Source organism: Podarcis erhardii (genome assembly GCF_964252035.2).
Source record: "Podarcis erhardii genome assembly, chromosome: 14".
NCBI classification, from domain to species: Eukaryota; Metazoa; Chordata; class Lepidosauria; order Squamata; family Lacertidae; genus Podarcis; species Podarcis erhardii.
In genome coordinates this window covers 30351724-30372282 of record NC_138503.1, presented here as the reverse complement: position 1 = coordinate 30372282, position 20559 = coordinate 30351724, and the positions used below count along the sequence as shown (strand labels likewise).

At 52.2% G+C, this 20559-nt stretch overlaps 2 protein-coding genes across 3 annotated transcripts in view; one reads left to right on the top strand and one right to left on the bottom strand.

Annotated features, from left to right (window-relative positions):
- TNRC6A (trinucleotide repeat containing adaptor 6A) overlaps window positions 1-2974 on the top strand; it is a 38754-nt gene extending 35780 nt beyond the window's left edge. For both annotated transcript variants that reach the window (XM_081840605.1, XM_081840604.1), the window contains one exon: window positions 761-2974. In XM_081840605.1, coding sequence (XP_081696731.1) covers window positions 761-1142 — 382 coding nt within the window. In that variant the 3' untranslated portion in view covers window positions 1143-2974. The remainder of the gene's footprint in view (window positions 1-760) is intronic.
- On the bottom strand, window positions 2002-20479 carry LOC309329651 (uncharacterized protein). Its single transcript, XM_081840628.1, has 11 exons — window positions 19867-20479; window positions 19508-19762; window positions 13093-15357; window positions 11868-11980; window positions 11147-11205; window positions 10180-10328; window positions 9654-9819; window positions 9357-9548; window positions 6556-6786; window positions 4500-4656; window positions 2002-3716 (listed from the first exon to the last, which is right to left on the bottom strand). Exons 1-11 carry the CDS (start codon window positions 20285-20287, stop codon window positions 3642-3644), a joined length of 4083 nt encoding a protein of 1360 aa, XP_081696754.1. The 5' UTR covers window positions 20288-20479; the 3' UTR covers window positions 2002-3641.
- Between the last annotated feature and the right edge of the window lie 80 nt (window positions 20480-20559).

Genomic DNA, 20559 nt, shown 5'->3' with positions numbered 1-20559 from the left:
CGACTCTGTTTTAGATACACTGCTGGAGATGCATTTGCTATGAGTGATGGAGGGCAGGGCATGATTTAAAAGACAAAACTCTTAAAATTGTTTTGAGCACAGGGTAGTCTGAGGGCTGCAGATAGAACTGATCTCCTAGAAACACCAGAACCTGCCTTGGGCTGTGTCACACCACTGGTCCATCGAACTCTGCATTGTCCCCACACTGGCTGGCAGCAGTGGCTCTCTTTTCAGACAAGGGAGTCTCCCCCCCCCAGCTCTCCCTAGAAATGACCTGGGGGGCTGAACCTGGGACCTTCTGCCCTGTCCCTGAGCTACGCTGCTTCCCCTGAAAAATAAGATGCTAGTCCTCATGTTTCTGAATTAAGGGCTGGTCTTAACTGGAAGCTGCCTTATACTGAGTCAGACCCTTGGTTCCATCTAGCTCTGTATGGTCTACTCTGGCTAGCAGGGGTTCTCTGGGGTTTCAGGCAAGGGGGTCTTTTCCCAGCCTTACCTGCAGATGACATGGGGGGCAGTGTTTGAACCAGGGGCCTTTTGCATGCAGAGCAGGTGTTCTACCACTCTCCTGCCTCAGAAGGGCCTGACTGGCGCAAGCCAGAGCCTGAATAGTGGGAACAGGGATGCCTGCTGCAATCTCTGTGCGCGAGGAAGGCAGGTGGGCTGGAGTAGTGGAGGATGAGTCGGGGAAGAGAAGATGCAGCCTGCTTTCGAGGGCTTGTGCCCGCCTCAACCCATTTCTGGGCCTCTTTCCGGACAGGTGTGTCCTCGGGAACACTACGATCCTTGCTGATTTTGCCAGTGAAGAGGAGATCAGCCGCTTCTTTGCACAAGGCCAGTCTCTCTCCCCCTCCCCTGCCTGGCAGTCTGTGGGCACAAGTCAGACCCGCCTGGGGCGCCTCGATGGCTCCCACGCATTTTCCAACCGCAACGACCTAAACAGCCACTGGAATGGTGCTGGGCTTTCAGGAACGGGCAGCGGAGACCTCCACGGCACATCCCTCTGGGGGAGCCCTAACTATTCCACAAGCCTCTGGGGTTCCCTGGGCAGCAACGACACCAGGGGAGGGCTGAGCAGCCCGTCCCCCCTCAATGCTTTCCTCTCCGTTGACCACCTGGGGGCCGGAGGGGAGTCCATGTAGCCACCTCTTCTTCTTTCAGTGAACAAAACTGTGACCTCAAAGCAGCACTAAATTTGGACTCCCCCTCCCCCCATCCCTCCCCGCCAACCCACCCTCCCCACTTGCAGCCTCCAGGGGTCACCTGTGGAAACGGTTACTTCGTGCGCACATTTCCTCCCCTCTTCCCCGCCCCCTTTGTTTTAGCCCAAAACATCCCAGTTTGAATACTTGAATTGTGCAGGCCAATAATTATAATGTGAAAAAGTTATAGATTTTACACTTCCAGGATATAGTGCTATACATAGTTTAAAGAAAAAACAAAACTACGTAGAATCAGCTTGCTTTTCATGTGTTCCATCGCTTTTTTATTTTATTTTATTATTTTTATTTTTTGCTTTGTGGATTCATCATCATTGTCATCATCATTCTTACTATTTTTGCAACTTGCTGATGATGGAGTTTGAGCTTTCTTAGGCTTTGCACAGACTCTGTCCTTCTCCCTGCCCCACAATCGTCAAGGTGGGGGCAGCAGCAGCAGCAGCAGCAGCTCACGGGTGGCGCTTCCTGGAGGACAGACAGAAGGATGCTCCTTGCTTTGGACCAGGCTGTGCCCCACTATGCCTTGACGCCTGCCTGCCCACCCAGCCGCCACGTGGCGGCCCTCCAGCGCCCAACAATCGAATGATGAGACTGGTACCTAGGATGCCAAGCGGAAAAGCCTTGCACCTGTTTGTTCATGTGGAATTAAACTAAAGAATGGAGCTCTGCAGTTTCTGAAACTGCACGCACAGCTATGACTGGCAACCCGGCCTGCTTGTCTGGGCAGGGGGTCCTGCACTTTCAATAGGCGTTTGGTATTTTTGTTTTTGTTTTATTTTGGGGGGGGGCTCCTGTGTTGGGGTGCTGCCTTGTTTACAGAAATCTTTTATTTTCCTTTTTTTTCTTTTTCTTTTGAGAAACAATGTTTACTCGACCATCACTTAAATATTTTTTAAAAACAAAAAAAAAATTGTGGATGTTAAAAGATGCTTTCTATCTCTGGGAATAACGAGCAGTGTTTGGCCATGTTCCATTTGTGTTTTTTCTATTCCCACCTCCTAAATCTAAGAGCATGGCTCTCAGGAAAAACCAAGGTCCCTACGTAAAACTCCTTGTAGTTTCTTATAGGAAAATAACTTTTAGCACTGATTACTACTTGCTCTGTAAACCTTCTTCTGCCAAAAATTGCTTCAAATCGCTGGAGTTCGACATGCTGTGCTTTCCAATGCTGTCTTTTTAATAGTGTGGGGTGGGAGAGGGGTGCTTGGCTCTTCATCTCTAGTTTCCCCCCAATTTTTGTAAAGCCGGCCCCCTTGTTCTTTTCTTCCTCCCCCTCCCTCCCCCTTTGGTGTGGCCCTTCTTCCTGCTCTCGTGACTGTGTTCAGTGTTTAACCTTAAAGCTGAAGTAACTATGCAGACTGTAACCAAGAACTTGGGCTTACAGAATTTTGTTGTATAAATTTTAAATGTTTTAAAAGTTCCTGCAAATACTTTTCTTGTGAAAGTGTTAAAATCATCTTCTCTTTTGCCACAAATGGTGTTATTACCTGAAGCTTGTTTAGTTGGAGGATGAAAGACTAAACAAGGATAAAAAAAAGAAAAGAAACCAATTTTTTTAACTGTGCTGAAAGACGCTCTCATTTCATTGCCTTGATTCTAACTGTTGTGTCTGAAGATGCAAAAGTCGCCAGTGGCTTTTTAACTGTTTACAAATAGAGTGTGATTGTAAAATGTACAGTTTGGGTTGTGTTCTAATTATGAAGTTTCTCCAGATATTAATAAATCATGACATTTTTTGGCTGCTTACCATGGAACGGTCTCATTCGTGATTTGTATTGTTTGTCCGTGTGTCTCCTCTCTTCCCCCTGGACCCTCTGCTATTGGTGCACAGGCAGATTTGCTAGATTATGCTAGGTTAACAAGGGTTTAGTATTTGTGTGTTTCCTTTTAGGGCCAGCTCCCATCTTGACAGGACACTTAGAAATTGAGGAGCATGTGGGGAAAAAATGCTGGGTTTTGGTTTGGTTTTTTAAACTCTGGCGTTTAATACCTCCATTACAGCAACTTGCACAAAACGAAACAGTAACTGCTCTTCCTCCTCGCCCTTTAATCCAGTTACTTGTCCAGCTTTTTCTGTCAAGGAGATTCCTGTCTCCAAATAGGAACTAACTCCTGCGTCCAAATAGGAACTAACTGCTCAGTCTTGTCCCAGTGTTGGATTCCAGTGCTGTGCTGTTCCTCCCAAGAGTAACTACTCGTAAAAATAAAAATAAAAAATCCAACACGAAACCAGTAAGGCTAGTTTACTTGATGGTTGAGCCTCCTCAAGCCTTTGCATTGAAAACTGACATCAGCCACCTGCCTTGATGGGCTTGCACTGTTCGCAGGGTTCAAAGCCACCTCAATCTCTGAGCTGGTCAGGTAGAAATTAAAAGGTTGGTTTCGAGCACGTTGACACGTCCTGTGTCTGACTGGAAGGATTCAGGCTGTCCAGCTTCTCTCCAGGTTGACCAGCTCCATTCCCTCGCAGTAAGAGTGAGGCCTCTGGGCTTTGTGCTGCGGAAAGGAGAGACAGTGGGGCTCCAGGGATTGTTTTGTACTGGGAATGCCGCAGGGGGCAAATTTGGCTGAAAGGGCCCAACCCCTCTCTCCCCTTCCTGCTGATTTCTAATATTATTTATTGAATTTATATACCACTTTACACTTTGGGGAGGGGTCTCAGGGTGTTTCACAGAATAAAATAAAGATATAAAACCACAAAATACATAATTAAAATAAAAACAACAACCCAATAGCCCCCCCCAAAAAACAACCAGCACATTTTAAAAGGGCATAGGATGTAAATCAGATCAAAGGCCTGGTTAAAAAGGAACGTTTTCGCCTGGCGCCTAAAGGTGTATAATGAAGGCACCAGACAAGCATTCCAGAGATGGGGAGCCACTGCAGAGAAGGCCCGTTTTCGTTTTCTAGGGCCAATGAGCAGATGCCACAATGTAGGACTATTGCTTTATGGGTGAGCAGCCAGACAACTTACTGGTTGTTGCCAAACTGATGGAGTGACCTTGAGCAAAAGTCTCTTCTCGTAGTCTCCACCATAATCAAGTTACATGAGCAAATTTATATCTTATACCCTCTGGCCCCCTTGGAGATTCATCATAACATGCAAATAAGGGTTTTTGTTTGTTTGTTTTGCAATATGGAAACGAATAGTTGTGTTTCATCAGAGTTCTGTGCCAAACTACCCTGTGCGCTTCCATGCCAAAGCGCCACCTCTCCAAACTAGAGACCCACAGCCCAGGGAAGTGTACCTGCTTTCCCCCTGCCCTGGGCCTCACTCACCACTTGCTCCCTGGAGGGGTTGTGCAGAGCAGGGCAAGGGCTCCACTGAATAGGTTCCATGGGCCAGCTGGAGACGGAGACTTCACTGGCCTTCCCGGAGTCTATCATAGGGTCGTTCATGCTGTTGGAGCTCACATCCCAATGGTTGTAATGAGCACTAAAAAGATTGGAAGGAAGATGTCCAAGATGCAAAATGGGAGGAAGCCTTATCTACACATGCTAGACTGTACTGGGGCATTAGATGCAAGGAAACACACATTAAAATGTGGAACACCCAACTCTCTTCCTTGGAAGCCCATGACTTTCCCCGAGGAATGAAAGTAAGGCCAGCATTTTGCCACATCCTACTTAAAAGTGATTTAAAGCGCACCAGGAACAAGTACGGTGGTGGTTCAGGGAGAAAGAGTTGTAGATTTTGTCAAATGCCAATGCGGTTCTTCCACTGGCTTTCCACCCACTCCAGGGTTCACCAGAGCTTTTGGAAAAGGGGAAGTAGCACAAGTAGTTGTGCTGCAACTATTGGATGCAGCCCAGTGTCTCTCTGTTGATAAGGAGCTACTGCTATGATGCATTCTCAGGAAGGATATTTGAGGTGGTCTGCTTCTGAATAATGAATACCAGTTGCTGGAAGCCACAAGAGGGGAGGGGGCTCTTGTGCTGGGGTCCTGCTTAATGGATTTCCCATTGGGGCATCTGGTTGGCCACTGTGAGAACAGGATGCTGGAAGGGATGGGCCCCTGGTGGCACCCCTTTGGCCTCATCCAGCAGCTGGGCTTATCTTTAAACCCTTCTCCACTTAGCAGTAATAAAATATTGGGATTCAGGCATCTGACCCAACTCTAATCGATGAGATAGTTGGGCATGTGACTTTGACCCTGAATGGTTAAAACCTCTTCTCCTAGTTTCCCCTCTTGAGCCCTATCTCCCCACCAAGCATCTACCCCCACCCAGCAGAAGGAAGATCCATGGTTAGATCAATGCTTGCATTCCAAGATTTGAGGTTGGAGGAGGAGGGGCTGGGGAGAGCAAGCTGAAGGGAGGAAGCTGAAAGCCAGATGCTGCCTTGGGAAAAGCAGCCAAGAAATTGGAGCACAAGGCTGCAGTCTAGCAGTGTGGGGGCTTATCTCTGCATTTCTGCTACCAGTTATCAAACTTTTCCTGAGTTCCTCTTTCCATGGCACTATTAGAGGCCTTTATGTTTGGGGAAGTTTTTTCCCTTTAGCACCAAACAAACCAGCATAAGTGGAAAGTTTATGCCAGCTGCTTGGCCTCAGGCCAGCCAGGAGGTTAGCTGTGACAATTGAAGGTCAGTCCTCTGGGCTCAGCCTGTCCTTTCCTTGGGGAGTTCCCACCTCCCTGCCCAGCCTGCTCTCCACCCTGCTGGGCTGTTGCCTGCTGCTGGGGATCAAGCATGATTTGCTTGCTGGGGGGTGGGAAGTCGCTAAGCAATGGAAGTCCTTTGCATGTGTTAGTCTATATGTACAGAGGGCAAATGAAGGTTGTTTATGCAGCTCATCTTTTAAAAAACAGGAGGATGAATTTACAATTGCCAAACACAGAGGAAGTTGTCTTGATCTGGTCAGACCGCTGGCCCACCTACAGTCTCCTTCACTGACTTGAGAGCGGCTCTTTGGGGTTTCAAGCTGGTATATTTAAAAAATGGGCGTTTGCTTTTACAGCCCAACTCTCCATCAAGGGATTCAGAGTCCATTATCGGTCAGAGAAGAATGGATGGAGGTAGGAACCAGTCAAAGCAAAGCACATCTTTATTTTCCTGTTGCAACTGAGTCCCCCACCCACCCCCATCTTTGCACGAAGGTGAGGAGCATCCAGAAGAAAGGTGTGTGCGGTCTCTCCCAGCCCTACCTGCAGATGCCGCTGGGGATTAACCCTGGGATGTTCTGCATGCCAAGCAGGTGTCCCATCACTTAGAAACTTGAAACTAAACACTGTATGCCCTTGTGCCATTACAGCTGCAGTCCTTGACCCCCCTTTTCACCAGAACCCTTCATGCACCACCCTTTACACCACCCACCATGGCTGCAGTGACGGTTACCTCGGCCGGCCTGCGGCCCCGATGCAGGGGGCATCCTGCGGCTGCTTGCAGTAGCCGTCGGGGCCCATGCAGTCGTCCTGGCAGCTGCAGCAGGCTGTGTCCAGGATCTGCAAGTGCAGCAGTTCTTCCGAGTTGCTGAAGGCCGGGTTGTCCAAGGAGACTGCTGAGGCCAGCCAAGGCTCCGACCAGTAGTGGGCCGAGACATCGTCAAGGCGGCAGAAGCGGCGGTAGCTGGAGGGGTCAAGAGTTTATGATCCCTTATGTTGCTATGAGTCATAGAATCGTAGAGTTGGGATCCCCGAGGGTCATCTAGTCCAACCCCCCATGTAATAGAAATTAATCTAAAATCCTCATACTGTAAATACAATTATTTAAAAAAGCAAAAACAAAACATGCTGAAGTAGCATGTTGTTGGGAAGTCCTTGGTAATTAAAAATTATATGCTGGTGGATGGTAGGAAACCTCATAGCAGTTTAGAAAAAGAAATTATTAGTAAAAGAAATTAAAACATTCATGAAAATTAAAATGGCCAATATACACACCATCATTCTAAAAGCCTGAGCAGGGTTGTCTAAACAAAAATGCCTCTAACAGCAGGCACAGAAAAGAGTACAGTGGTACCTCAGGTTACGTACGCTTCAGGTTACAGACGCCACTAACCCAGAAATATTACCTCAGGTTAAGAACTTTGCTTCAGGATAAGAACAGAAATTGTGTTCTGGTGGCGCTGCAGCAGCGGGAGGCCCCATTAGCTAAAGTGGTACCTCAGGTTCAGAACAGTTTCAGGTTAAGAACAGACCTCCGGAACGAATTAAGTACTTAACCCAAGGTACCACTGTACAATGAAGGTCCCTGCCTGATGTCAAGAGTCTGGGAGTTCCAGACCGTAGGTGCCGCCACACTAAAATATCTATTTCTTACAAATGTGGAACAGGTATTATGTGACACCTGTAACAGTGCCAGTTCTGCAGGTCAAAGTGGGTGAGAGGATGTTTATGGGGGTTAGGCAAGATGCCCACAGTGAGACCTTCTGCCCAATCTTTTCATTCTAGGAGTGAGATTGCACTCTGCATATGCTCAGAGCATAGAGAGGGGACTGTACTCTGCATATGCTCAGAGCCTAGAAAGGGGATTACACTCTGCATATGCTCAGAGCCTGTAGCCAGTGATTCAAGCCTGGAGTGCTAAAGAGCTCAGGCTGAAACGAATCCACCCCCCTGTCTCAGTGGCGTAGCGTGGGTTGTCAGCACCCGGGGCAAGGCAAGTAATTTGCGCCCCCTAACCTGTGGATTTGCGCCCCCTAACCCGTGGATTTGCGCCCCCTAGCCCTAACCCCCAGATGTTGCGTCCAGTGCGGCCGGCCCCCCCTGCACCCCCACGCTACGCCACTGCCCTGTCTCTCTCTCAACACAAAGCTCAGTTACACACTCTCTACCCCTTCACACCCCACCCCCGGATTTCCCTTGGAGTTCAGCCAGAAGCTGCTGGCTGTTTGCTTTTCCCTTGAAAGCAGACCTGGCGGGAGGAAATAGACCCCTCAGCTCAGCCTAGCAGCCCCCGTCCCATTTCCCACCCACCCACAGCCCCACACTAGATGGAAAAAGACAAGAGCCCTGAGATCTATGGGTGAAGGGTGGTATACTAATCTAATAAATAATAATAAGGAAAGAGCAATAAGTGGACAGTCCTGTGAGCCCAACAAGGCCCAGAAAAAGGGAAGCAGCAGAGACTCAGCACTGCAAACCGCCCCTGTGGGTGCCCTTTCTAAGAGAAGAGGTTAATGAGGAATGTCATGAATAGGGGGGAAGACATCATAGAATTGCAGAGCTGGAAGGGGCCTCTAAGGGTCATCTAGCCCAACCCCCTGCAATGCAGGAATCACAGCTAAAGAAGCCTGGACAGGTGGCCACCCAACCTCTGCTTAAAAACCTTTGATGAAGGAAAGTCCTTCCAAGGTCAGGGCCAGATTAAGGTCTTTAGATGCCCTAACCACTTAACAAGATTTGGGTGCCCCTATATATATATATTCGATTCAAAATACAAAATTCAATTCAAAATATAAACAATAACAAACCATAAAATAAAATTTTATTTATTGAAATGAAAGAAAACCTACAATAAGGATGGAAAATAATGTTTATCTTTGTATACTTCATAGTTGAAAAGTTTTCTCCTACTTTTTTTAATTGCATGGATCGGATCCTCAAAACTAATCTTACCTTAACGCGTCCACTTCTGTACTTAGTAGAGATAAGACATCAAGCCTGCCTTGTTGCACAGTTGCTCTTTTGGGATTTTTAATAAGTGGACCCTCTGGATAGGAACCTAATTCATTCTGGCGGTCTGTATGTACCCCGAAAAGTCCGCAACATGAGGCGCTGCTTCTGCGCACGCACGTGGCGCGATAGAGCGCTTCTGCGCATGTGACGAAACCCGGAAGTATACACGTCCAGGTTTGCTGCGTTCACAACCCAAACAGTTACGTTATCCGAAGGTAACATAACCCAAGGATCCACTGTACTTGAACTGAGAAAACGAATGCTCAGCTGAGCAATTTGTGACCGTTTATTGTCAAAAATCCAGCTATGGAAAATGTCTAACCCTAAACCCCTTCCCTTGATGCTTATTTAGCTCCATGCTTAAACCAGCCCTGTTCAAGGTAGTCAGTGCCACTGTCAAGGCAGTGCATGGATTAAACTGGCAGGGAAGGCAGGAAACCAATGGGAGCAGTGCCCCAGTTTCTCTCTCTTCCTTCCACCTACGTGGAGTTCAGGAAGGGAGGAGAAGGGGCAGGGTCTCACCTGCTCTTGGTCTGATCCGCTCTGGCCTCCAGCAGCAGCATACGAACCCGGCGGATCACCAGGCCGGCAATGGCAGCTCCAACCACCACCAGACTCAGCAAGAGGCCACAGGCAACCCCCAGCAAGCCCTGCTGGGTCACCTTGTAATCGCAGCGCACCCCCAGGAACCAGAAGTCACTGCCCACGGGACACCTGGGGAATGCAAGGGGGAAACCATCAGACAGAGGCCTTGAAGGCAGAGACGTGTGTGCAGGAGCAGAGGGACTGAGCGCAAGGCCTGTGCGCTGTGACACTCACTGGCAGACAGGCGTGTGGTTGACGGCATGGGTGCAGATGCCCTCGTTTTTGCAGTAGTCGCGGTGGCAAGCGGAGGTGCAGATGGCACTCCCGTCTTCTCCGGTGGAGACGCACTCGTAGCCAGCTTGGCAGGCGAAGAGAACGGAGCAGAGGTCCAGGTGCCGCTCTGTAGGAACAGGTAACAGCTCAGTGGCAGAGCCCCTGCTTGGCATGCAGAAGGCTCCAAGTTTTGTCACCAGGTAGGGCTGGGAGAGACTCCGCCCGAGAACCCTGGAAAGACACTGCCAGTCAGCATAGAGCTAGGTGGGACCACTGGTAAAAGGCAGCTAGCTTCTGATGTGTCTATGGAAAGCAGCCACTTGGTTTAAAATCTTGAGGACTAGAAACTTGTGGGGAGGGAGCCATTGCTCAGTGGGAGAGCCGCTGCTTTGCAGGTGTGCAGGTTCTGTCCCCAGCGGCATCTCCTGGGCAACTGATGTCGGCTGGGTTTGGGAAATGGGCAAATTGCCCGTCAGCGAAAGCTTACCCAGTGTCGTGCTCTGCAGCACCCGGGCATTGCCAACCCAGAGCCCCGGCCGCAAGCGCTCCGAGAGGGATGAGCGATTCAGAGCAGCCCACAAGCCGGGAGCCGCTACCAGGAAGAGGGCATCAAATGCTACCACCACACTCCCGGGCCTGCAGAGAGAATAAGAGAATGGTAGAATTGCAGAGGTGGAAGGGTATTCCAAGGACCATCTAGTCCCATGTAATACACAGAAGGTGGCTGCAGAGGCAGCCCCATCTGAGTCCTGAGATCACACACACACACACACACAGTGGCACCTCAGGTTACATGCACTTCAGGTTACAGACTCCGCTAACCCAGAAATAGTAGCTTGGGTTAAGAACTTTGCTTCAGGATGAGAACAGAAATTGTGCTCCAGCGGTGCGGCGGCAGCAGGAGGCCCCATTAGCTAAAGTGGTGCTTCAGGTTGAGAATAGTTTCAGGTTAAGTATGGACCTCTGGAACGAATTAAGTACTTAACCCGAGGTACCACTGTACTACCATTCCTAACACAGGAAGTTTCAGGGTCTAGTCATCACCCATAAGCGAAATTATTTTGCAGGGACAGGTTTGGAAATGTGACTCATGAATGCACCAAATACTTTAGGAAATTGCTTGAGTTCCGCACGTTTTTAAAGGCCTTCCTGCAACCAGCCTCTCCTGGTGATCCAACTCTGCCATCAGATGGAGCTAGCCAGTAAGTTGCCTTCTTCCCTGCCCACCTCCTGCACCCTCAGAGATTCCTCAGAGTCATCAAGGCCTTCCTGATGTCATCTGCTTTCCAAGGAGCCACCCAGGACAATTTTCAACTTTTGCATTTTCACCTGCTACACAATGGTGTCAGTTATCTTGCCCTCCCTAAGCCCTGGGATACGGCAGACAAGAAAACCCAAAGAGAGAGATGGATGGATGGATGGATGGATGGATGGATGGATGGATGGATAGATACCGGATTGCCTTCACTTCCAGTCGCTGAAATCCCGGCAGGGAATCGAAGAGAGGTGTGACCTTAGAGAGAGAAAGGGGGAAGGGGAAGGAAGGGTAATCAATTAGTCATTGATTTATGGAGCTTCCATCCCAACCCTTCACCAAAACAGATCCCAGGGGGGTTTGCTAACATGAAATAAATCATGCATTAAATACAATTAAATTATAACACCTGCAACAAAACAGACACGGTTTATTTTTTTAAATCCCTCAGGCATTAAAACAATGAAACATCACCAGTTCAAAATAATAAACTCTAGGAGGGGCTGGAGAACCTCAGGCCTGGAGATGAAATGTGGCCCTCCAGTCCTCTTCACCTGGCCCTTGGAACTATCATCAGGCCCCACCCATTTCCCCAGGCCACACCCCTCATTGGCCCATGCTTCACGCCCTCCTTGAGTGCTTCTGCCCGAGTGGAATGATTTCCTTGTACTCTAATCATGTCTCTTGCTTGCCTGGATGAAGATGAGAGGGAAGGGTGCATAGAAACTAGCCGAGTGTTCAAAGGCCAGATTTGCATTTGCAGCCCTGCCAACTTTTGCCCCTAGTCCCGCCTCGCCCCCATGGCCATGTGGCCCTGGGAAGGTTGACCAGCAGGGAATGTGGCCTTTAGGCTCTAGGACCTTGGGCAACCCAGATAAAATCCCACCCAAGTCCTGGGTAAACAAACACGGCTAACCCACCGTTTCGTTGACGCTGAGCACCAGGCCCTGGTACTCGAGTGAGTCAGGGTTCCAGAAGCTTCTGGAAAACTCCATGGCCAGGACCAGCTCACAAGGGATATGCAGGAGAGTGGCTGCAGGAAGGGAGGAGAAGGAAAATAGGACCCACCTCAGCCCAAGGTTGGGGGTGAGGGAAGGAGGGACAGAGAAAGAGAAAGAGAGAAGAGAGAAGAGATTCTTTAGTAGTAATTCCTGCTTTGTACGTATGAGTCTACAATTCGATTACCACCTTCAGGGCCCCAAGTGATGTCAGCTGCCACAGCATGGCAGGATGGTGAGAGTGGATCCACCTGCCCCACAAGTGTAGGGAGCACAGAGGCTGCAGGCTTATAGCATTAAAAAGGAGAGCCAGGAGTCTCTGCAACAGAAAACTTGCTTCAAAGAGGCCAATGGCCACAGCTGTAGCTGGACCAGGAGAATGGGTGTAGAAACTGAGTATTTTTTACAGGTTTTGTTTTCATGTTATGCCCATGCTTGTGGGTTTCCCACAATGGGCACTGGGTCAGCCATTGTCAGAACACGGTGCTAGGTGGGGTCCCGTTTGGCCTGACCAGGAAGTCATCTTATGTTTTTACATTCAGACCCAGACCAGCTTAGTTCCAGCAAGGTGGTGGGGCCTCCTGTGTGTTAAATTCTACCTGAGGATGGCTGGTCCATTAGGGCAAATGGGTACAGCTGCCGTACGCCTGGATTTTCCCAGGAAAATCCTCTGCCAGCCACTACCTTCTGCCTTTTAACTTAACAACCAATCCAGAGGGCAGCCCTGGCTGTCCTCTTCCTCCTCCCCACTTCTGTAAAACTCATCAGGGAAGAGGAAAGGGTTGAAACTAGAAACAGTTAACTCCAGCTATTTGTGACCTCTCTGCCTTCAGCCTTACCCAACAAGCACTACAGAATCATAGAAAGGTGGAGTAGGAAGGGACCCCAGGGGCCACCTAGTCCAGGCCCCTGCAATGCAGGAATCAGAGAGGGGGAAATCCCCGTCAAATGGCCAACCAACCTCTGCTTAGAAACCTCCAATGAATGAGAGTCCACCGCCTTCGCAGACAGTCCTTTCCAGTCCCCACTAAACCTCGGTTTACAAGGAACTCACCTGCCACAGTACCCCCTCCTAGCTTGCCAACCTTGCCCCCCAGATCAGCTCTGCTTCCCTCCCTTGGTTTGCAGAGAGAGGTGCCCCACTGACCTTTCAGGCGGGGCAGCTGATTCTCTGCCACAAAGACCTGGTGGGCTCTGGGGCGGCCTTCCCTGGGCACGGCCGGCTCCAGTTGCGTTGTGGACTTCTCTGGTGTGGCTGGCGAGAGCCGGGTGCTGGCAACGACAGGTTCCTCCCTTGCAGTGCTCTTTGGTCCTGGAGCTGGCATAGGCGGCTGTGTGTGCCCACTGCTCCCTGTTGGAGTGGCTGTTGTTCGGACAAGACCCTCCAGACTAAATGGAGAACGGGCAATCTCCCTGATAGAGCCACCTTCGGCTGTGGCGCTGGGCCTCTTCCCCCATTCCCAGCTCCTTGTCCTGCCTGGAGAGGTCCACAGCCGGTGGGTCACAGGCATGGTCCCAGTGGCTCCTATCTTGCTTGTGGGCACAGCCGTTCCAGAGCCCAAACTGGAGGAATTGGCTGCTTGGGAGTGAAGCTCTGGATTCAACGAAGGAGCTGTGCTCACATCATCTCCCTCTGTAGTGAGCAAGGCAGCCTCAGAGCCCGCTGGGGTTTTGGTTGGGCTGAAAGTCCAGCCAGTGGGGGCATCCTTTCCTGGGAGGCTGCTGATGCTGGTGAAGGGCTCTGCTGCCTCTGTGGCTTGCCAAAGGGACCCCTCTCTTGTTGCCTGCTGGGTGGGGAGTGTTGTGGCTTTATGAGGGCCCTCCCTGGCATCACTAGGCACCCCTGTTCTTTCTCTGTAATTGACAGAGACCTCCATTGGAGTGGGGACCATGGTGGGCAAGGTGCCCTCTTCTGCAGCCCCCTTGGGATTAAGCTGCTTTGGCTGTGAGGATGGCTGTTCAGGATCGCCCCCTTTCGTGGGCCAGGCACTGCCAGGCTCCGAGGGGCTCTGAGATTCAGGCTCTTCTGTGGCTGTGGAAGCCCCGCTGGAGGCAATCTCCGCAGCCATGAGCGGGTCTGTGGCGTTCTGAAACATGGGCACGTCTGTGCTGGTATGCCCACCTGCTCTGGAAGCTCTTGGTTCTTCCATGACACCACCCGGGCCCACAGACAAGGTGAGCAATGTGGACCCAGTAGGGAGGTTGCTGGCAGAAGCAGGATGGGTGGCAGAGTCTGCCAACCTCAGGGGCAAAGCTGTCCCCAAGTGGAAAGATGAGGATGAGTGGGGAGCCACCTCTGTACGATGTGGGGATTCTGCAGAAGTAGCCTGAGCATCCACTACAGGCTGTGCTGCCCTCATGGCTTCTGTGAAATTGTGCACCAGGGCTGTTCCACTGGGGACAAAATTGCCTGCGCTTATGGCTCCCTGGGTTGTCTCCATCGTGTGACCCAACCCTGCCCTGGATCTCGGCGGTGTTGGGGGTGGAGCCAGGGTGGGGCCAGGATCAGAGGGTCCCATGGCACCCCAAGACTCGTGAGATCGGGTTTCTGGCTCCACGCCTGGTGTGCTGCCCCCTGGCCCCTCAGCACCCACCACAGACGGGGCTGTGCTCCAGCCCTGTGGCAATATTTGTGTTGTGATGGTTGCCACATCCTCTTCCTGGGCTGCCCCAGTACCAGCCGCAACTGGCTGTGGAGTGGAAGCCAGAAGAAGGGTCTCCTGAGTCTCTGCAGTGGGTGACTGGGTCTCCTGGGGCCTCAGGCTGCTGGCTCTGGTGGGCATCTTCAGGTCATCTGTAGGGCCCACGCTGCGTGTCTCATTCCCACCCGTCGTAGCACTTGGGGGTCCCTGGCTCTCCGGCCAAGGGTGCTGAGGCTCAGCCTGGGTCTGTGTGGCAGCTTGCACTTTGGAGGCCAGAAGCAGAGAGGGGCTGGTGGACTGCCAGACCTCAGGGGCTTCCTCTCCAGCTCCAGGGCTGGAGGTTTCTTCCAAAAGAGAAGAGGGCCAAGAATTTTGACCTGCAGCATCCTTTGGGGAAATGGGCCCAGGAAGCAACGCTGAGAAGGTCACAGGCTTGGTTGTGATGAGGCGTGGACTTGGTTGGGGCAGCCCACCAACCCCCAATGTGCTCTCTTGAGTGGGGAACTGAGTGGCTCTCCCAGTGGCAACTGCTGCTCTGCTTTCTTCCACCTCCGTTGGCCTCCTTGATGTTTCTTCTTGGCTGGCATCAAGGACAGCAGATCCAGTCTGCAAGTCTGGGTGCGACACAGTGGGGACAGCAGCATCAGTGGATGAGGGAAGATGCCAGGTGATGCCAGAGGGCTCAGCACTGCCATGGAGGAGGGTCTTCAGCTTCTTACTGGTGCTTTGCCCTACAGGTAGAGAGTCCTGCAGCCCAGAGAAATCTGACCCTGTGGGGTGGAGGGAAAGCAGAGGCAGTGAGCTTCCTGGGGGGAAGTCGAGGGGTAGCACCATCTTCACTGCCACCCCTACAGGCAGAAAAGCAGAGGCGTCTTCGGGATCTGAGCTGCAAATGTCAGCAAGTGCCCATTGTTCAACCAGACGCAAGGAGGTTAAAGCACCGGGAGGTACCAGGCAGTGGTGTTGCGCTGATGCTACACGCTGGCAGCCCCGGGAGGGTGAATAAGCCAAAGCCCCCAAACCTCCTGTTCCAAAAATGCATTTAAACACAGAGCTCTCTCGGTGCAACTGTAAAGCTCCCTTGTTATTTTTGCAATTGGATGCTGGATGTACAGTGGTACCTCGGGTTACAGACGCTTCAGGTTACAGACTCCGCTAACCCAGAAATAGTACCTCGGGTTAAGAACTTTGCTTCAGGATAAGAACAGAAATCGTGCTCCGGTGGCGCGGCAGCAGCAGGAGGCCCCATTAGCTAAAGTGGTGCTTCAGGTTAAGAACAGTTTCAGGTTAAGAATGGACCTCCGGAATGAATTAAGTTCTTAACCCGAGGTACCACTGTAGTTGTTTATGCAACCTTGCTATATTTATAGCACTGAAGTGTTTTGTTTTGTTTTTGTCTGGTGTTCTCTATACTGTTGTGGTGTTTTGTTGCTATTAGGAAATTATTTTTGCACTTTGATTTTGAAATACTCTCCTCTTTTCTTTGTTGTAAGCTGCTTTGAGCATGGAAAAGCAGCATACAAGGAGAATGAATGAATGATTTACTTTTGATCTGGTTTTGCTGATTTGGGGGTGGAGCAGCTGCCCTGCTTCTCACCGGATTTCTGCACCACGCATGGACACCACACACACATCCGGACCGTAGTTACACAGCTCTCAATCCCAAGACAAACTTGGGAACCGAAACCTTATGCAAAAACATGGGGTGGGGCAGAAATCTCCCCCCAGCCTCCCAGGGGCCACAGCGTAGCTATTGGGTAAGAATGGCTCTAGAGCTGCCGTCTCAGTGGCAGAATATTCGACAGAAGCCCAGCTAATAATCCAGAACAGGCACTCAAGACAACCCACCCAGATATTCTGCATCACTCTCTCTGTGTTGCCAAGGCAACAAGCTTTCTCTGGCACAGACCGCTATCTGACACGGCTGGTTCGGAGGAGGAGGCTGGCATCGTGTCTGCTGTGGAAGAAATCCATGTTCTGTACGAGGAACTCCTGGATCCTCTGCATTCATACGCTCACATCTGAGACACAGGACTTGACGGGTGGGGGCAAAGCAGAAGGCAGAGACCCCAGGGAATGAGGAAGGGTGTGCATCAGCAACTGTAGGATAAGTGCCACTACTCTTTCCTGCATCCACACACACAGCTGCGATGTCATCCATCATAGCGAACATCTGGATTCAGGCAGAGCATCATGCACCCCATAGTTATCAGTCTCTGATAGGCTTACAATGACTACTACTCATCTGATTGCCAGTGGGGAAGGAAAATCCTCCCTCCTCCCCCCCCCCCAAGCAGCCAGGTTGTCCTTAGAGCACTGCATGTCACTCATACAGATGGACTGAGAGAGATAAGCCCAGGCCAGTAAGAGCCTGCGGTATATTAAGTTGGCAGCCAGACCACCGGGCCAGTCTAGGCTGCCCATGACCTCGCTGATTAAGAGCTGAGTGAAACCTTGAAGCCTTTGCCCTCCTACTCTCCACCTAAGGTTGAACAATCAAAGAGGGGTATTGTATCAGCCCTGCGTCTCTTGTCCTGAAGACGGGGGGCAGAATACGGCCCTCCATGACTATCTGGCCCTCACCTGCCTTGCCATCTCCTCAAGTGCCCTTGAAGTGTAATGATGTCACTTTGCTTGCCTGGATGGAAGACAAGAGCTGTGCAGAAATATCTGACTTTTGTGTGGCTGGAAAGTAGAAAAGTGGAGAATGGCGGTGGAAACTGCTGTTTTGCCTCTGGCCACACTCACTTTGACCCACGACTCTGTCCACACCTGGCATGTGGCCCCCAGAAGGTTGCTCGTAAGGCCCCCAGGCTCAAAAATGTTCCCCACACTTTGTCTTACAGAGGGGAAGGTACATGCCTAGCTGCACTCTTCCAAAAGAACAGAGTCACAACACGCTGCCCTCCTCCCATCTCAACCTAGAGATTAGCAACTAGATGCCTGTTGACCACATAAGTGTGCTATGAATTTGTCTGGCATTGCTTTCTTCTAAACACAACCATGTGTCAAGGGTGAGAGCTTGGTTCCTCCATCGACGAAAACCCTAAGCAAAGGTAAAGGAGAGTTTGGGTCACTAGCAAGAGGTTTTCGTTGGGGTTGGTAGGCAAGCATGAGATGGACATATTTAATCTAGGGATTGTGAAGGAAGGTTAGCCATGGATGGGAACCCCAACGGCTCTGCTGGGATCCCACAGAGGCAGCTGCTTCCTACTGTGGTTCTGTTGCTTTTTCCCTCTTGCATAATATTTCCATTCTACTCAGTCTAGGAATGCAGCTCTAAGAAAGATACCCAGCTCTGGCACAAAGCCAGCACCAACCCCAAAAGACCTGCCTGCAGCTAACTGCACACCCACACAGATACATCCTCGCAGCACCATAAGGTGAGACGATGTCTTTCTGGAGTGAAGATAGGAGTCGAGCAAGGAGACAGGTGGCGGCAAAGGTGCAGATACCTGTAGACAGAGCAGCACCCTGCAGACCAGACCCCTCCTGGAAGATAGCAAGGGGGGAGAAAGAAAAGCCATGTGCAGAGTGCTCCTTTCTGCCCCACGAAGGAGCCACAACCAGCCTCCAGAACATGGCAGACATTAGGAAGAACATGGGGCCTCACAGCCAGGCATTATCCTTTGGGGGTGCTGCCAGGGTAAGGCTTGGGGGCAGAGGTCCGGGCCCCACCCCACCCTGCTTAGCAGAAGGAGCAGCTGGTTTCCCGAAATGCAGCAAGAGCAGTGTGGGACATTTTGAAGCCAGTGAAAAAATGCACATGGCCATCTAAAGGGGATGGTGCTTGCGGGTGCTTTAAAGCTATGAACTCCATTGTCCACAGTTGGAGGCTGCTATGCTTCTGAATACCAGTTGCTGGAAACCAGAGCAGGGAAGGGAACTCTTGGGCTTGGGTCCTGCCTACGTGTTTCCCACTGGTAGGCCACTATGAGAACAGGATGCTGGACTAGATGGGCCACTGACCTGATCCAGAAGGCTCTTTTTATTTTCTTATATTCTTTTTAAAATTTGGCACCCCCTTCTACTTTCTGCCTTCCGTTTTTTTGCTGTTGCTACAGCACCCCCTGTGGTGCCCTCTCGGCCCCATGAACATTCGAATGTATTAAACAATTACAGTACTGCACATGGCCATCAGAACGTATGTAAGCAGTTTAGTTTAAAAAAAAAAAAAGTGTGGCATGTAAATCTTCCTAAATGATGAGCAGTAATTTATTAATGACGGGGTGTGTGTGCGCAAAAATGTTCCCTGTTGGAAGACCAGGTGTATCTTCCATGAAGCAGGGGGGTGGGGAGCTACCCTGTGGCTCCCAGATGATGCTGAGATCTCATCACCCCAAACCAGCAGAGCCAAAAGTCAAGGATGATGATGGGAAATGGAGTCCAGACACATCTGGGGGGTGGGCACAGAAAAGCCACTTCAGTGATCAAAATTGGGGTGGGGGCGCCCTGCAGCACCAGTGACTCCCAAATTCACCCTCCCCACACCAGCCCCAGGTTCAGACCTACCAAATCTCCACCACACACTTGGGATACCCGGTGCTGGCAGTTTCAGGCAGGTAACAAGTGGGGGAGTGGGGGGGTGGTCCTTGGGCGAGCAAGACGCCTTCTTGGGGTGCCCCATGCCTGGGGCCACTTGGCTCCCCCAGAGGGCGACCTTCCGCCCCAGCGGTGCCCAGCACCTAAGCCAGCGAAGAAGGGCTGTTGCCCGATTTTGGAGGGCGCTGACAACATCATCCGAGAGAAGCGGGTCTCTGAGCTTGTGCAGAGAGCGCCCTAAGCCTTGTCCACCCCCGGCAGACAGTACCCGACGGGGCGGGGTCTTCCCCGATGCCAAGGACAGCGAGACCGATGGCCAGCCAGGCGACCTTCTGGAGCCCTCTCGAGGGAAGGGAGAAAAAGGGAAGGGGTCCTTACCGGAGGAGGGGGTGATGGCGAGGCCAGGCTGAGGGGTCCTACCGGCGCCTTGCTGGTCCCCGCGGGGCCGCCGACGCTGCCGCCCGCCTTCCCGGCCGACCCCCTCGAAGTCCACCTGCAGCGGGTCTGGCAGGGCCGCCGCCGCCGCCTCCTGCCCCTCGACGGGGAGCCGCTGTCTGGGGAGGAGATCCGAGCAGGGGGGCCCCTCGGGGGCGGCCGAGGCGTCCAGGCGTTGCTCGCAGCCTCCGGAGCGCCCTGCGCGGAGAGAGACAGAGGAGGGCAGGAGAGGAGCCCGCGGTGCCCCGCGGTGCCCGACGGAGCGCCCAGCCCACCCCGCGCCCCCCTCGCCCGCGCCTTACCTGCGGCGGCCAGCAGGGCCAGGAGCGCCACGAGAGAGCAGCGGAGGCGGCAGCAGCAGCAGCAGCAGCGGCGGCGGCGGCGGTGGAGGTCCATGCTGCGCGCCTGGCTCCCTCCGAAGCGCGCCGCCGTCGCTGCCAGGAAGCGGAGCCCCCCCCCCCCCTCCGCCCTGCTCGCCACCTCCCGTGCGCGACACGAGCCAGCGAGCGCGCGGCTGGCACAAAAGGAGGAGGCGGAGAAGCAGCAGCAGCAGCCGCCGCCGCCCCAGACCCGGAAAGCGGAGCCCCCCGGCTTGGAGACGGGAAGTCCCCGCCTGCCCCCAACTCCGGGACGTCCGCGGTGGCACGACGGGAGGAGGCGAGCGAGGCAGCAGCCCCAGAGCTTGCCGGCGCACGTGGGGAGGAAAAGTTGCTCTCTGGGCATCTGCAGAGTGCCCTGACTCCCCACGCCTCCCCTTCGAGGGAGGGGCGTGTGGGGCCGAGAGCAACCGAGGGGGTCTCCTGGTTGCCTTCTCCGGGGCAGGCGCTCGGTGACTTCGACTGACGCCCTGCTCGGGACTTCAATCCCAGGGACTCCCTGGCCCTCTCGGAGCCTCTGTCGAGCAGGCCAGCTGCAAGGAGAGACAGTTCAGGCACTTGTGGCCAAATGTGGCACACCAGGCTTCTCTCTCTGGCCCTAGGGAGCACACATCCCCT